General features: G+C 41.7%; 1 protein-coding gene and 1 non-coding gene across 3 annotated transcripts; both read right to left on the reverse strand.

The window, feature by feature from the left end:
- Window positions 1-1,724: 1,724 nt before the first annotated feature.
- TRNAC-GCA (transfer RNA cysteine (anticodon GCA)) lies at window positions 1,725-1,796 on the reverse strand. Its single transcript has one exon. It is a non-coding gene; the product is annotated as a tRNA-Cys (tRNA).
- A 324-nt stretch (window positions 1,797-2,120) lies between these two features.
- On the reverse strand, window positions 2,121-4,761 carry LOC123080932 (small nuclear ribonucleoprotein Sm D2). Of its 2 annotated transcripts, none has more exons than XM_044503880.1 (5): window positions 4,660-4,761; window positions 4,343-4,392; window positions 4,176-4,247; window positions 2,587-2,691; window positions 2,121-2,494 (listed from the first exon to the last, which is right to left on the reverse strand). In XM_044503880.1, exons 2-5 carry the CDS (start codon window positions 4,364-4,366, stop codon window positions 2,378-2,380), a joined length of 318 nt encoding a protein of 105 aa, XP_044359815.1. In that variant the 5' UTR covers window positions 4,367-4,392; window positions 4,660-4,761; the 3' UTR covers window positions 2,121-2,377. The 2 variants fall into 2 exon arrangements, with proteins under 2 accessions (XP_044359815.1, XP_044359816.1); XM_044503881.1 differs by lacking the exon at window positions 4,660-4,761 and adding an exon at window positions 4,481-4,500.
- Between the last annotated feature and the right edge of the window lie 11,697 nt (window positions 4,762-16,458).

Genomic DNA, 16,458 nt, shown 5'->3' on the forward strand with positions numbered 1-16,458 from the left:
TAGTTTTGCTATGTCTACTACTTGTTGCAATGATCATGATTGGGGTGATTCTTCTTATGATCTTGAAAATTTATTCAAGCCCCATGATGAATATGAGATTGATAATAGTGTTTGCAATAATATTGAAAGTAGGTTTGGAAGAGTGTCAACTTTAGATCCCACATATTTGGAAAATGTTCGATCTTATGGTATTTTTGATAAAAGTGGGTTTGGAGAGGTCATTACTTTAGTTAATGTTAATCCCAAAATTTTGGAAGAGTGTCAACTTTGCATGCATGTGGATCGTGTTGAAAATATTTTATGTGATAGTTATTTTATTGAATTTGCTTATGAACCCACATGTAATTATTATGAGAGAGTAAAATATGGTTGTAGAAATTTTCATGATAATAAATTACCTCTCGTTATGTTGAGATTGCTATCGTCACTTTCTTCTTCCTTGCATATGCTAGTTTTTGCTTGCCTTGCAAATTTGTTTGCTTATAAAATGCCTATGCATAGGAAGACATGGCTTTTTTTTTGTTTAGTAAGAGATGGCAATGTTGTTTTTAGATGGCATTTTTTGTTTATTAAGAGGAGATTTTTTTTATCATGGATTATTTTTTTATTTTCTTTTGGCAACTCAAATTATAGGACCACGTCAAGTTTAAATATATTTTTAACATCCATGGTTAATTTCTGATATTAGAGGATGGCATTTTTAATTAAAAAAATAGATTCAGAGCATGTAATTTTTAAATTTTAGATTTTATATGTATTTTTATAAGATAATTTTTTGGGGGGGTTCATGGCATTTTTTAAAATATAAAGAAAAGCTAACTAGGCATTTTGGGTCAATCGGAGTTGCCCTTGCCTGCCACCCCATCGAACGACCGAAAACGATCTTTGGGAGTTCCCCCCCGGCGAATGAATTGCTCGATGCTTAAAAAAGATGGAACTTGAACTGGCTTAAATAATCTACAGCAGTGCGAATGCGATATACGAATAGAATCAACTGATGTAAGAGCATGTGCAATGTGAGTTTTTCTAGCACTATGATTTCTGTCCCGATGGAAGAGAGATTACAATACAACATTCCTAGTTTCTATCCTTCGGTTCATATGCTGGCAGTGTGGCCATCTGCCCCTTTCGCGCTTGCCAGCACCCATTTCCTAGCTTCCGACTTGATCACGCTAAAAGGGTGAGCTAAGTTCAGTTGGGCGCCACGTCTTTCGTGCTTTCAGATGCATCATACCACCAACATAACAACCAAGGCAATGCCCCTTCCGAGCAGGTGTTGCAAGAGAGGGAATAAAATGGAACAATCATTTTGTTTCTTAATTAAATTGCTTGAAATGATTTACTAGTAGTACTTAAAAGACCGCTATCTATCCCTTCTTCCTGCTTTTGATTTAAATTATATCTCAAGGATTTCAAAACAAAAGTGGAAGAACAAATCTTGATTTTATCTAAATTGTCTTGTGATAGCCTCGTGCTCCTGTCTCACTATTTATGAATTCAACTGTATCTAAACTTTGTTGTAAGTTGAGTTCATGCATGTTGTCACCTTCGTGCCTTTATATATTGGCGTCTTTTTGGAAGCCATGGGGTAAAAACTGAAGAGGTGATAAGGACAGAAGTATTGCATATGGCTGAGGGTAAAAACTGAAGAGGTAATAACGACAGAAGTATTGCATATGGCTGAGGCAAAAAAAATGGAAAAAAGAAAAAGTAATCATGGCAGGAGGGCCCAACCGGGTTCGAACCGGTGACCTATTGATCTGCAGTCAATTGCTCTACCACTGAGCTATGGACCCTATGATGCTTCAACAGAACAATTCACGTACTAATCCTTTAGTCCGTGCTTTTGCATTTTAGACCGCTTCTTTTGGTTCTCTCGCTAAATATTTACAAAATCATGTATATAAAGTGATTAAAACGACGAGCAAACGACAAAGCCCTGTACAAAGATGGGCAAAAATTACAAATTCACAAACTCAAAACCAATGGCAAATCAAACATATTTGATATGTTAAACTGTCTTCAGCTGATATATAGATGATCCAAACAGAAACCGCTGGTGCAAGTTAAGATGGGCAATTACAGTTTCTCTGAACTCGGAATCAATGGCAAATCAAACATTTCTCAAAATTAAATTGTCCTCTGCTGATATATTGATGATCTGAATAGAAACTACGAGTGCAATTTAGATACAGGACAGGCAAAACTCAGAACATCCCAAACTACAACACTGGACCAGTAATCGATACTGCTAAATCTCGGCTTGATATCATCTCTTAAACACTCACTGTTTTAGAGTATACAGTATTACAAACTTAACAGGGACTACATAGCAAAGAGACTATTCTGGGAGTACGAGGTGTCGTCGTCGTCTAACTCATTTCGGGTTCCTTAGAACAATGATGACCGAGTCGCCGCGGAGGAACATCTTGCTGATGAACCTGTCCTTGTTCACTGGAAGGGCCTTCTTCTTGCCTTTGCCAGTCTTTGGAACCTGTAACGAGAGCAGGGGACGTTAGTGAACAGTCACAATAATTAACTCGAAGATAAGGAAGCAGCGCGGAAGTTGGGGTAATGTGCACATACCTCAGTCCACATCTCCCGAACATTCTCAAGAACCATGTTGCAGTGACGGTCAAATGCCCTCACACGACCAAGTAGCTTCTTGTTGTTCCGGCAGTTGATAAGCACCTGAGGAAGAAGAGAGCATACAGTGTCAGTACAACGGCTAATGTGGGAAACGTCATCTGCAGTCGGTGCAAGTGCAGACATGCAGTCACCTAGAGATCCACTTCTTCATTATTTATTTTACTGCATAGAAGAGTGTAACAGGTGTGTTTGTGGCAAGCGAAGGTGTAAGGTTACACGCATGAAACATTTACGTAAAACAGCCTGCCTACAGAAGTACAGAATCACATCAAGCACGCAGACATATACACAATAAGACTTGTAGCAGCTATCAGGCAGATCAGCTAATAGCACTTATTTTGTTTGCATCCATACATGTGCTAATCAAGGTTCATGGTGTGCATTGGGCTCACCCAAGGATTAATAATTGGCTACACATTTCAAACATTGAGACTTCATTAAACAGTCAGTAACTAATCTTGCAGCCATTTTTACAGTAGCTACTACACAGACCGACCTAGTTAAGTAGGAGTACATGACAACACAACCGACAACAACAATTCCAATTCCAGACATTTTCAATTTAGTAACCATATAATACCATAGCGGTGCTACATGCAAGAAACACACAGCAATATGACCAATACAGAATTGCACTTGTCAAAATACAACACAATACTATCAAGTGAGAACCATTGCATCACCTTCCTTCTCAGGTAACAGAGTTGCATTTCTTTCAGTTAATAAAAGGGCCTATGATACGCAATGATAACACTAGGACAGATGCTGCACAGGAACTATTAGCAAACACAATTCAAGAAAGCAACTGTTCACTTGCGCAGCAGGGTCAATACAACCAAAATTGCACAAAAGAGAGCTTTCAGGTTAAATAGTTGCATTTGTTTCACTGCATAAAAAGGATGTATCCTATATGCACCAATGGCACTAGGACAAATGCTGCAGAGAAACATGCTGCACAGAAACCATGTGATTACTCGCACATTACTCACCGGGGCATTTAATTTCGCAGGGCAAAGAGCACATCATTATTAGCAAAGGCAATTCACAAAACTACAGTTCATCTGCAACAATATGTACAGAGTTGTGCTAAGTTTCAGGTTACAGAAAACTACGATTCACCCAAACTCAATGGAATTAACTTTCAGAATACAGAGCTGCATTTGTGTCAGTTATTAATAAAGGACGTATTATATGCCGCAATAGCACTAGGACTATAAGCTGCACAAGAACTAATTGATTACTCAGATATTACGCACCAGGGCATTTAGCTTCACAGCACTGCGAGGGCAGCCAGCGCCATTAGCAAACACAATTGACGAAACCAACGTGGACTTCCCCAGCAGGATTCATCGCAAGCAACTAGGTCGATTGGATTTTCAGGCAAAATATCGCACAACTAGGACAGCAGAGCGTTCAATTCAAACAGGTGCAGACAGACATTAATCACATTATTATACAGGAAAAGGGAAATCCCAGCCCTTGGCAAAGCTGGGCTGACGATACAAGCAAGAAGTCAGTCGACTCACCTGAGTATTGTTCTTGACGCTCATCAGGAGCAGGGACAGGGGGCCGGTGCTGAACTCCTCCTCCTCCTTAACCTGCCGCCGCAAACAGAACCATGTCAGTCACTAGTTAAGACATCCATACACCCAGGGATAAAAGTATGGGGAAATTGCAAGCGCGGGATGCTTACATTGGCAGCTGCTTCTTCCGCCATCGGTACGAAGCGAAGCTGGCGGCGACCTGCGGACGGGAAAGAAACCAAATCAGCAGCAACCCTAACTCTCTCTTAGAGACCCGTACAGCAAGAGCCCGGGTTGAACGGACGAACTGTGGCAGCCCCCTTGTCCGGAACAGCTAGACTACCCGCGCGGGGGGGTGGGGTTGGAACCCTAGATTCCAGCGGGTACTCGCGGGGCGGCGGGTCACAGATCGAGAAGTACTGAATACAATGAAATAGTTAATCGACGTTTTCGGGGCGCGGGGGGGAGGGCCGGGGGCCGTCGTTACCTGCGGGGCGGTGGCGGAGGCGAACCGGAGCGGGGGCGGCGGAGGCGAAGAGGGGGAGGGCTTGTCTGAGGAGGAAGAGGACGAGGGGAGGGGAGGGGCGGGGCGGGCCGGCGGGGGTTACGTTTTGCGGGAAGCCCCCTGCCCTTTTGTCGGTTCATTAGTTACGCTTCGCAGTAATGTCGGTTCTTTTTGCTTCCAGTAAATGCGAGTCTGTCTTTCGTGTTTTGCCTAGTACGTATGTCGGTACCGAAGCGAAAAAAAAAATTGTTTTGCGTTTCTTTTAGGTAGTGCGAATTTCCTATTCCATTCACACAATTAGAAGGGCTTGTGGCTTTTCTAAGAACCGGATCTTTTGTTTTAAAATATACTCCCCTATAAGATTCTTTTAGATCGCTGTATTTCTCCACAGACAGAGTAGACGTCGCCTCGCGCATTGTTGCGGGAATCGATTGCGATACAATGTCATATTTTAATATGATTTGCTTGTACAAGACGTTAACTATTTAGGTTATTATCAATCTCTATGCTAAGGAAGGTCTCCTCTCCCGTTGCCTAGTGTTTTGCTCCATCGTTCTTTCGTCCGCCCCATCTTTTTCCGTCACAACCCATTTATTCGCACGGCCCACCCACGGGACCTCCTACGTCCCAGCCATCCGCGTGCACCAGGAGGCACACCTCTTCCCCGGTCGTCGGCATCCACCAAGAGCTCGTAATGTGAGTTTGTCTTTTGTGTTTTGCCTATGTCGATATCTAAGTGATTTTTTTTGCCTTTCTTTAGGTAGTGGGAATTTCCTATTTCATTCACACAATTAGAATGGCTTGTGGCATTTTTTCTTACTAGTAAGCATGCACGTGCAACGTCCGTCTTGACGATGCTACAATCGGATGTAAGAAACACTATAATTTAGCATTATGCTATTACGCATGTAATTATCCCAATAATTCCTAATACACTTACGCAAGTTGGATGGATGTTGTCCACGGCTTCATTCTGGATATAATTCAGCAAATGCATCGGTAATAAGTTTTAATAGAACAAATAAGTAAGTATCATGCGCATCCTTGTGCATAGAATTATACATGGCAAGTAATAAATATGTCACGTTTACTTGTTGATATGGCCACGTGCTTTTTAGTTTGTTTTAATCTGATTGCACTTATGAATACATTGCATATATGTCTCTCGTTCCCCACTTTGTCTACCACCCTCCATCTCTCTTCCTAACCTTCTCTTTCCCACCCTCGCTCCCTCTTTCTTTCTAGCCCTCTCTATCTCTCCAGGACACAATCCCCTAATGACAAAAAGTCCCCCACCTCCCCTCTTTATATTATAAAGCAACCATCACCTCATACATCTGAGAAGACTGGTACTAACACACGCCACTACCGCACTCGACACGCACCCAAAGCAAGATACAAAGGTGCGGACAAACCACCCCAACGACTACCAAGCATACTACGAATGAGCAGAGAAGAACCACTTCTAGCCGACGGACCACCACATGAGTGATCCACCGAGGAGGGGTGGGAAGGCCAACGCCGGAGCGGGGACTCCAAAACGGTGCCTCCAAGAAGGGCAGGACCACGGATAGCCGCCGCCGTCCGATCCCGTGGATCAAGTTTTCACCCAGAGCAACACGAAGGGAGTGAGAGTACCGCGACGGAGCCTGCAAGAAGGAAACAACGCCTGCGGATGCCGCCGCCGACGGCTAGTACAAAGATTGGGCAAGTGATGTACCCTGGTGCTCTGACTCCCTCCGTCGCACCCCCGCTCCGCCAACCACCCGCATCCATGCCTGCTCGCACACAGACACACAACACATACGTACCTAGAAGAATATTGTGATCCGCTGCGGCACGCCACGCCGAGACACAGATGCTGACATGCATTGCTCTCTCTTTTTAATAGGAACACATACGTAATTTGGTTACAGTTACGAATTTTAAAGCTGGTTACTCAAATCTAGCAGAATAAAAGAATAGGTTTCTTGCTATCATGAGAATAATATCAATATATGAGCACACTCACACAACTTGTAAATTAAGCTAAGGGGTAGATTCCGAACATACTGCTTTTCTATTTATTTTTTTGCTTTAGCACATGTGTCTTCCTGTCCTCTTCACCTCTTGAGAATATGGCACGCAAGGTTTGCTTAAGCACATGACAAAATGAACGTCGAGAGAATTCGGCTGCTGCATATTACCTTTTGATAATTATTATTGCAGGCAAACCAGCATAGGCTGTACAACAAATATATACATGCAGAAATGTGGGCTCTTGGAAAGACGATGATACCGAGTAGACGAGCAAGTCCTCAAAGGCACCTCCTGCAGACCTGCACAACCACGTTGACATTTAGTTTCTCATCCTAGCTCCCAGTCACTGTAGAAGGTAGTTTTTTTTTGAAACGGAGGCATAAGCATAAGTTGTGACTGTAGAAGATAGTTTTGATGCTTATAATAATGACAACATGTAATTATAAAACTAATGCATGTAATAATTAAGGTTGTATTTAAAGTGGTGTAAGCTAGCTTCTTGATAAATATCCGCCGATAAAGGTATTTTTAATAACACAAGTGAGTTGAACACATCGTCGATAGGCAAAGTAATTACTACAGTTCCTTCCGAATCAAGGATAGAAGAAATGCAATAGATGATAAGACTTATATTTTAACACTACCGATACACTACAAGATGTTAAGAGTTTTGAGAAACAACATCCTATCGACATAAGTACTTCACTTTTGTCAGGAACATGTGCAATAAGGAGAGCAAAAATATACAATAGGAAGGAGTTATAGAGCAACACATCATGCCCAAACAGTCCTAGTAAAGTAACTCAGACACAACCATTAATGGTTTCAACCAAATAAAACCAACACATCATAATTCCTGAAACTCCTCGGGGTGCATGCTATCTAACCAGATCACCCATTCAAGTGTATATACCCAGCCAATGTTTATTGTTGCAAAATTGCGCACATTGTAAGAAAACTATTGTGAGGAAACCCACAAGATAAGAGAAATAAAGATGGCACCTTCCAACATGTGCTATCAAGAAAATACTAAACCCCCTTCTCTTGTAGTCTGCATAAACTTGGAAACTTGGTTCTCGCTTCACCTGCAATAGTAGTGGAGCCCTCCTGGAAAGACATGTTAAAAATATCCATTATTAGGTGTGATCATTATCAAAATTCATTTGAATTGTACAAAGAAGATAGAAAATCACATACTTATTAGCAATATAGTTAATTGCCCGTGCGTTGCAACGAGGAAAGCATATCTTTATCCCCTTTCCTTCCTCCGCTCCCACCCACTAACTTCCGAACCCAAACTCTCCACACCTAGTAATGGTGCAACTGAATAAATTAGTACAGTAAAATGAGTTGTAGGACATACAATTAAGAAAAGTCATAGTTTAGGCCTTAGAGAACCTAAATACAACGACGTGGGATTAATGTAGAAGCACACACAACAACAGAAAAACACATATGTCAGAGGAAAGTGCTACTGCCAGCAGAAGTAGCTGCCCCGGTGGGTAGTGATCGAGACTATGCACGGGATTCATGTAGAAGCACCTAAACACAGGATTGAAAATTGGTACGTGGAACATGGTGCAGGCATTCCGGTGAAGTCAGTGAGAATGGAAGCTTAAGGTGTGGCAAGAACATGCGAAATTTTAATGAGTGTAAAAGGATCGTATGGGGGAAAACAGTAAAGGAATGCATACGCATTATAAACAGTACAAGGATCTTCGGGTGTGGCATTTCCTTTTCACGCCGGCGCACTTAATTTGACCATCCATACACATTATAAATTGCAATGTCTTTAACAACAAGAAACTAATACACTATGATAGCTTACTTAAGGACATACTTAATATGCATTATCGAAAATGCTAGGAACTAAATAGTTAGAGTATACCAATTATAATGATAGCATATCTCTTACACATGAGTTAATATATTTCACAATGAAAACTTGATTTGTCACTCCATCAACTTCAAATGCACATGAGCTGTATGCACCTCATGGTGATGATATATGCTCGTAGAAGAAGGTGGACGTGGAGGCAGTACGTGATATAAAGGTTGTCGAAGAACACACACAAAATATCAAAGTAATTGTGCCGAGGTTGCCGGGAAGAAGAAGAGAGGACAAGACAAACAGGTTTTTGTGGCTGGCATAAAATGATCTGGATTGGTTTTTGTGACTGGCATTCTGTGGTCCTGTGGGAACAACCTAGCATCAAATTCACGTTTTCTTTAGAAAAAAAATCATTATCATGGCTGATAAAGTCCAGTCCAGTACCAAACATTAGCTAGCCAGTACCCCTGGTTATTTTGTTCCAATAACTGAAATTATCGGACAACATGGCAAGCCAAAACACGTTTGTCAATCCATGTGTTAAACAATCAGGCATCATAGACTATATTGCAAGATATTACCTGTAGAAGTGGCAAGGATATGTTGTGTGAACAATCTGGCACCAGAACTCCTGTACTTTTTTTTTGCTTCAGTGATCACCTGTACATCAGATTACATCAGATCTCTGTAGTACTTTTTTCTTGCTTCGGCGTCGACAGGGGCGCATGGAAGTTAGCTATCCATGTGCCAGAACCATGACGAGATATTATGGGTTTCAACTCTAGCCTACCCCGACTTGTTTGGGACTGAAAGGAATTGTTTCTGTTGTACTGTGTCATGACTACTATATATATTCTTACATACAAAGACCGAAGAGAACATTCTAGATTTGCATCCATTGAACATCCATAGAAAAAATTTCAGGAAATTAAGAATCTGTTGTCTGACAGGATAAAAGACATACTTTAAACCATCATGTTGACCAGGAGCTAAAACTGAGGAGTACTTTTTTGCTTCATCCTTCTCTAGTTATAAAGGTCTGCGGTGAATTAAGAACAGAATGATTAAAAAAATGAGAGGTGTGTTTTAGGTAAGAAATTATACTTTTAGCAAAATCATGCACTGCTTGGTTTGACACTTGTAGATAACTTAAGAGTGTAGATAAAGATACATCACAAAGCTTACTTAACACTCATGGTCATGAAAAAATAACTTAACACATGAGGCAGAATAATCTTCAAGGGCATTTGTTTTTAGTATGGAACAAGTGAGTTTTCATCAAACCTCAACAATCCAAAATCATGATGCCATTTTCAATATGTAACAATTATATAGAATACATATATCAACATGTACACCTCAATAAATTCATCATAAAATATTGTTAATATTGTTCAATATTGGGATCCATAACAATATGTATTAGAAGCAAGGAAAAATAATGAAACTGAGAAAAAGGTAAATCTTTGAGGATATAGCATGTTTTAGCAGGGTAAAAGGTCTCAGTTACCGAAAATTGGTTTTCCATCACTGGTGACATATCACATGAACCAGGGGTTATCTGCCAATGTTTGAACTCCCCTCTAAAACCTCTTGATATGCTACCAGTCCTGAAAAGGGGAATTAATCATAAATAAGGAGTGATTGTTGGCAACAGAAATAACGGAAGCATGTTTGTGAAGTTTATCAGCATGAGGTACACACACCCGTCCCATCCCACCAAGGGGTACTCCTTGTGAGGCTGATGGTTTGCTGCTCTCCCTCGTGAATGGATCAATCGGTGTTTTCTGGAAATTGATAAATATCCATGTTAAAAGGAGCCGATAAATAAAGGTACACTTGAATGTAACAAGGTTTTCCTTGCGTAGAACATTCAGTAATATCAAATGCACAATCAGCATCCCAGACCAGGGACCCGTGTCAGCAACTGCTGCTATAGTTTTGCCGTGATCAGAAATTTATGTTCTTTGTTTCAATGTTCTTCTTCTTTTGTATAATTTTATTTTATTTGTTTGGAATTGGTTTTTGGTTTGGGTTTGTATTCTGAGGCTTCTCGGTGTCTTTCTTCTAAATTCTAATACAAAATTACGTGAACTTAGATGCATGCTTAAGAAGAAAAAAAAGGATGCCAATGCATTACCCTTCCATGAGAAGCTTCTTCTCGAACATATGACCAAAGCCGGAGACCAAGCTTCATCTGATGGTCAAGGGGAAAACATAATTTGGACATCTTCCTCAAGACTTCAGAAGAATGACAACACGGACAGTTAGTACTTCCGCGGGGCCGGCGAGGGTGGCGCGCGATGGGCGACGGCGCGGCGGCGGCGGCGATGTCGCGCGAAGAAGTTGGAGAAGAAGTGGGTCGATGAAACTGATTTTTTCGTAAGTGCCATATATATAGGAGGGGCCTTTAGTACCGGTTGGAGCCACCAACCGGTACTAAAGGCCAATTTTCGTCAGGTCAAGCGGCGGGAAACGGCCCCCTTTAGTACCGGTTCGTGGCTTGAACCGGTACTAAAGGCCCACGCATTAGTACCGGTTGGAGCCACCAACCGGTACTAATGGTTGTGCGCTGCCACCAGCGGTGCACAATGTTTAGTCCCTTCTGGGCCTGTATTTGCAAACCCTAGGTCTGGCAGGCCCACTGGGCAGCGCCCCAACAATTTTTTATATAATTTTCTTCTATTTATTTCTGAGTAGTTTTTTTGCTGTATTTAGTTTCTTTCTGAATATAACAATTTTTTATATAGTTTTTTTCTTTTCTGCATTATTTATTTTCTGCTATTTATTTTTAAGTAATTTTTTATATAGTTTTGTCTTTTCTATTTTATTTATTTTCTGTTTTATTATGATGCATACTGAACGCAAAAATAGGCTGGAGTTCAAATAAGTTTAAAAAACATTGAAGTGCCCGTGTAACAGATGAGTTCTCGTCCGAAACCCTGATACTCTGAAAGAGATTGTCCAGTTTGTACACGAGGTGCGTCCAGTTTTCGCCGTGACCCTCTCTACTCTTTTGCACATGCTATGCGGGTGAAATGATGATACCATGCCAAGTTTCAACATTTTCAGAGTTCATTTTGTAGTGATTTTCAATTTCACCGTCATTTAGCTCACTAAACAAATCGGTAAATGACTGAAAAACAGCAAATGATGTCAGAACGTGTTGGAAATTGATGACGTCGCTTTGAATGATGCATACTGAACGCAAAAATAGGCTGGAGTTCAAATAAGTTTAAAAAACATTGAAGTGCCCGTGTAACAGACGAGTTCTCGTCCGAAACCCTGATACTCCGAAAGAGATTGTCCAGTTTGTACATGAGGTGCGTCCAGTTTTCGCCGTAACCCTCTCTACTCTTTTGCACATGCTATGCGGGTGAAATGATGATACCATGCCAAGTTCCAACATTTTCAGAGTTCATTTTGTAGTGATTTTCAATTTCACCGTCATTTAGCTCACTAAACAAATCGGTAAATGACTGAAAAACAGCAAATGATGTCAGTGTTGGAAATTGATGACGTCGCTTTGAATGATGCATACTGAACGCAAAAATAGGCTGGAGTTCAAATAAGTTTAAAAAACATTGAAGTGCCCGTGTAACAGACGAGTTCTCGTCCGAAACCCTGATACTCCGAAAGAGATTGTCCAGTTTGTACACGAGGTGCGTCCAGTTTTCGTCGTGACCCTCTCTACTCTTTTGCACATGCTATGCGGGTGAAATGATGATACCATGCCAAGTTCCAACATTTTCAGAGTTCATTTTGTAGTGATTTTCAATTTCACCATCATTTAGCTCTCTAAACAAATTGGTAAATGGCTGAAAAACAGCAAATGATGTCAGAACGTGTTGGAAATTGATGACGTCGCTTTGAATGATGCATACTGAACGCAAAAATAGGCTGGAGTTCAAATAACTTTAAAAAACATTTATTATCATAAAAAATACATTGATTATCAATGATCTTTTTGTGTACAATCTGAATTGTCAATATGAGTCCTCAACGGTTTAGAAACCGGTGAAGACTCATATTGCAACCACAAATTCTACACATAGAGTTCAATGAAGACCAAGTGCTTGTGATAGTTTGAGAAGTAACATATTTAAGGTGGTAAAAATCTTGCTAGGGGAGCGAGGTGGGACTAAAAACAACCTGCCACAACCTCTTTACTACCGGTTCGTGCCACGAACCGGTACTAAAGGTGCTGGCCGGGCCCCATTCTCTTTAGTACCGGTTCGTGGCATGAACCGGTACTAAAGGTTCGCCCCGAACCGGTACTAAAGATCTCCTCCCGCCTAGCCGTTTGAACCGGCACTAATGGACACATTAGTGCCGGCTCAAATGCAAACCGGCACTAATGTGTCTCACATTTGACCCTTTTTCTACTAGTGTTTCATACCATTTTAAATGCTTCTCTGAACGTAACATTGAACTCCTTCAGTCTATTAGCGTGACTACTTAATTTTCTTCTCCAAGCATCTTCTGGTGGTGTACCGTCATCGAGGTCCAGCTGCAGGTGTTGCCATAAAAATCAACAAGAAACATCAGAATAATGAGGCCAGTAAAAACAACATCCTAATGCAACTACATGATCTTACAAATCCCTATCATATTATGGGAATGATGCCACATGCTCTACCAAAGACTAACAATAACTCCTTTCCGAATAAAAAAGAAGTCTAGCATGACTCTGTGATGCCTTAGTCGTGAAATTTGATCTCTTGACTGCATAAAGCCTGATAAACTGTCTTAGTACAGGTACAACTTCTGAATATTCACAGTAACACACAAAACATGTCATAAAAAATACACAAAAATAGAAGGACTCTGATTATTCAGAGCGGCCATAATAATCAGTAGCATAGCAGACTAATACATATCAGCAAAATGCTGTTGACTTAGAGAATGTCGAAGGACACAATATTACAATTTTGCCACCTTCCCAATGCGCACAAAGAAACAATGTTTGCAGGACGATTCTGACTGGCCAGTGGCAACTGATAGCAATTGATGGGAGATGATGAAGAAGGCCCTCACCAGATGCAGGGTGCTCCTGCTCACTAACTCATCGCGGCTCCATGAGTGCTTCCTCCGGTAGAACAAGCTGCCGCCAGAGCCGGACTTGCCGCAGGGCATGGCGGAATCCCCGGTTTATTTCAAAAATAAACTAGTGCTGGTAGTATTAGTTTGAGCGCGACTTGGATAGGGCTAACCGAGATTGGTCTTCAAGAGGGAAAATTTTCGTTGGATTCGATTCTTCAAAACAAAGAAAAAGACGAGAGCAAAGATGAACAAACAATACAAGCAAACTATAGCGAACAATCCTTGCTTTCCAGCAGAGGGAACCACGTCCGCATGGGACGGCACCAGAAGATGGGAGAAGGAGGCTGAAGAGGCTAGCGAGGAAAAGAGGCGAAGGATTCTGGCGGAGGAGGAGAGAGGAGATAGGGGAAGGGGAAAGGGTACACCTCGAGCATGCCGGCGGCCGATCTAGAACCGCGATGCACGTGACAGGGGAGGGTGGCGGCCGCCAGTGCCTCGCCCAACGGGAGCTTGGGGAGGCACCGCCCGCCACGGATTTGACCGCTCATCGCGCTAGGAGCTCTGCTCATCATCTTTTTCCCACTTTTCAGATCGAAACAGGAGAGGGGGCACAGTGGGGCGGCGGTGGGGGAAAGTGAGGAGAGGTGGCGGCGGGGCAGTGAGGGTAAGAAACCCTAGTGGTGGTCGGGCATGGGGTGGGGTTAGGAGCGTTCTCGCGTGGGGGAGTGGAGAGGTGGAGCTGCTACTGCCGTCGCGCTCGAAGAAGAGGCCGGTCCGGTGGAGCAGTAGGGGCAGCGGCGGTGGCGGCGGAGTGGGAGACGAGGGAAAGAGAAAACGCAGCGAGAGGGGGTGGATCGAGAGGAGGGGCGGCGTACCCATTTTTTTAGCGTAGGAGTGGTGCGAGCTGGGGATGGGACGAAAAAAACCAGCGAAATAAAACGGTTGAAAGTGGCGGGACGAAAATAAACCATACTATTCAACCAACTCAGACATTAGGAGTAGAGATATGTTCCAGTAAGTTTAACGTTCTACTTGTCACAAACGTAATGCCTATATATTGAGGCCCTGTTCGGAGAACCTCCACTCCACAACTCTACTTCCGGAGTAGGTAGAGTTACTGTTGAAAGTCGCAGAGCACCTGTTTCCTGGCTCCGCAGCTCCCTGGATTTCGCGGAGTTGGTGGAACTCCGAACAGGGTTTGATTATGCCTTGGATAATCATCATGACTATGCGCTTTTCTGCCAATTGCCCAACAGTAATTTGTTTACCCACCAATGTTATTTATGAGAGATATGCCTCTAGTGAACCTATGCCCCCCCCCCCGTTCAATTCTCAATTATATTCAAGCGATCTTACAATTATTTGATGTTTTACTTTGCTTTTATTTTACTTTTGTTATTACATCTATCACTACCAGATTTGATACTTGCAACTGGCAAGATCAAAGGGGGTGACGACCCCCTTACCTTGGTTGGTTGCAAACATTTGCTCTGTGTGTGTGTGCATGTGTTGCTATAGTTTTTTGTCTATCTTCTCCTTTTGTGTGTCGTCTCCTTCTGGTTCGATAACCTCACTAGACAAACTAGGTGCCTTCGCACAAACTTATCAATTTGCTTGTTTTTATCTTCTTTGCCTTTTGCCTTCTTTATTTTGTATGAAAAAAAATAAAAATACCAAAAATATTTGCGTCACTATCTTTGCTTGAATCACTATCATGACTACTCCTGAAAATACTAACTTTGCGATTTTTGGAGTACTAATAACAATGATTTCATTAGTACTCCTATTGCTCCTCACGCCACTAGTGTTGGTTCATATGATATTAAAGCTGCATTTGCTTAATTAATCTTGTTGTGAAAGAATAATTTTCTGGAAGTCCTAATGAAGATGTTGCATCCCATCTTAATACTTTGGTTGAATTATGTGATATGCAAAAAATGAAACATGCGGATAATGATATTGTGGAACTGAAATTATTTCCTTTCTTGCTTAGAGATCGAGCTAAATTATTTCATTAGGCAATGGAGAGGCCTTATAATAGATGCAGGTGTGATTAGGGATTGTCATACAACAGATGCACTAGACTTCATAGGCAATAAATATTGGATTTAAAACACCAATAGGCTTCTTATGACATGCCTCATGCCATGTCCTCATTCGAGCTTATGGCATGGTCATCAAGTAGATAAGAGACTAAATTCTTGGATTTAAAACACTAATAGGCTTCATAGGACCTGCACACATGATCCATTTATCTTCCCACACATTGACTTGAGTGCCATAACCTATTCTCCATATCAACTCCTCTTTTAGTAGATCCTGCTCATGGCAAATACTTCTCCACGTAAACGACCCCCTCTAGGGACAAGTGTCGGATAAAATGTCGGAGTCCTTGAAATACCTATCTTTGAGTACTTAGGCGCATACAGAGTTTAGAATCATGAGTATACACAAGTTTTGCTTAGCTAGCAATGGTTGGTTGAAAGCTTCAAAATCTCCTAACCCTAATCCACTTGCTTTCTTCGACAAGCACATCTTTTCCCACGATATCCAGTGGACCTTGCATTCTCCATTTTGTTCCTCCCCACCAAAATTTAGATGAGAATAGAACTCTGGGTCCAACTCAATTTTTTTGGGATTCTGGAAGCAACTCATACAGTAGTTTGGAGTAGCTTGTAGGGCACATTTAACAATGAATCCCCTCCTACCTATCAACAACGTTGACATTTTCAGCCCTAGTCTTTAGCCAATGATATTTCGATTATTTGTTTGAAACCTCTTTCCCTTGGAGCATGCCACCATAGTTGTAAGAAAAGTGTGGAAACATGTGCTTTTCGGTAGTGACATGCACACACATCGCCAACCAACAAACAATATGTAAATGCACT

The sequence above is a fragment of the Triticum aestivum genome, chromosome 3D, assembly GCF_018294505.1.
Source record: "Triticum aestivum cultivar Chinese Spring chromosome 3D, IWGSC CS RefSeq v2.1, whole genome shotgun sequence".
In the NCBI taxonomy this organism is placed as follows: domain Eukaryota; kingdom Viridiplantae; phylum Streptophyta; class Magnoliopsida; order Poales; family Poaceae; genus Triticum; species Triticum aestivum.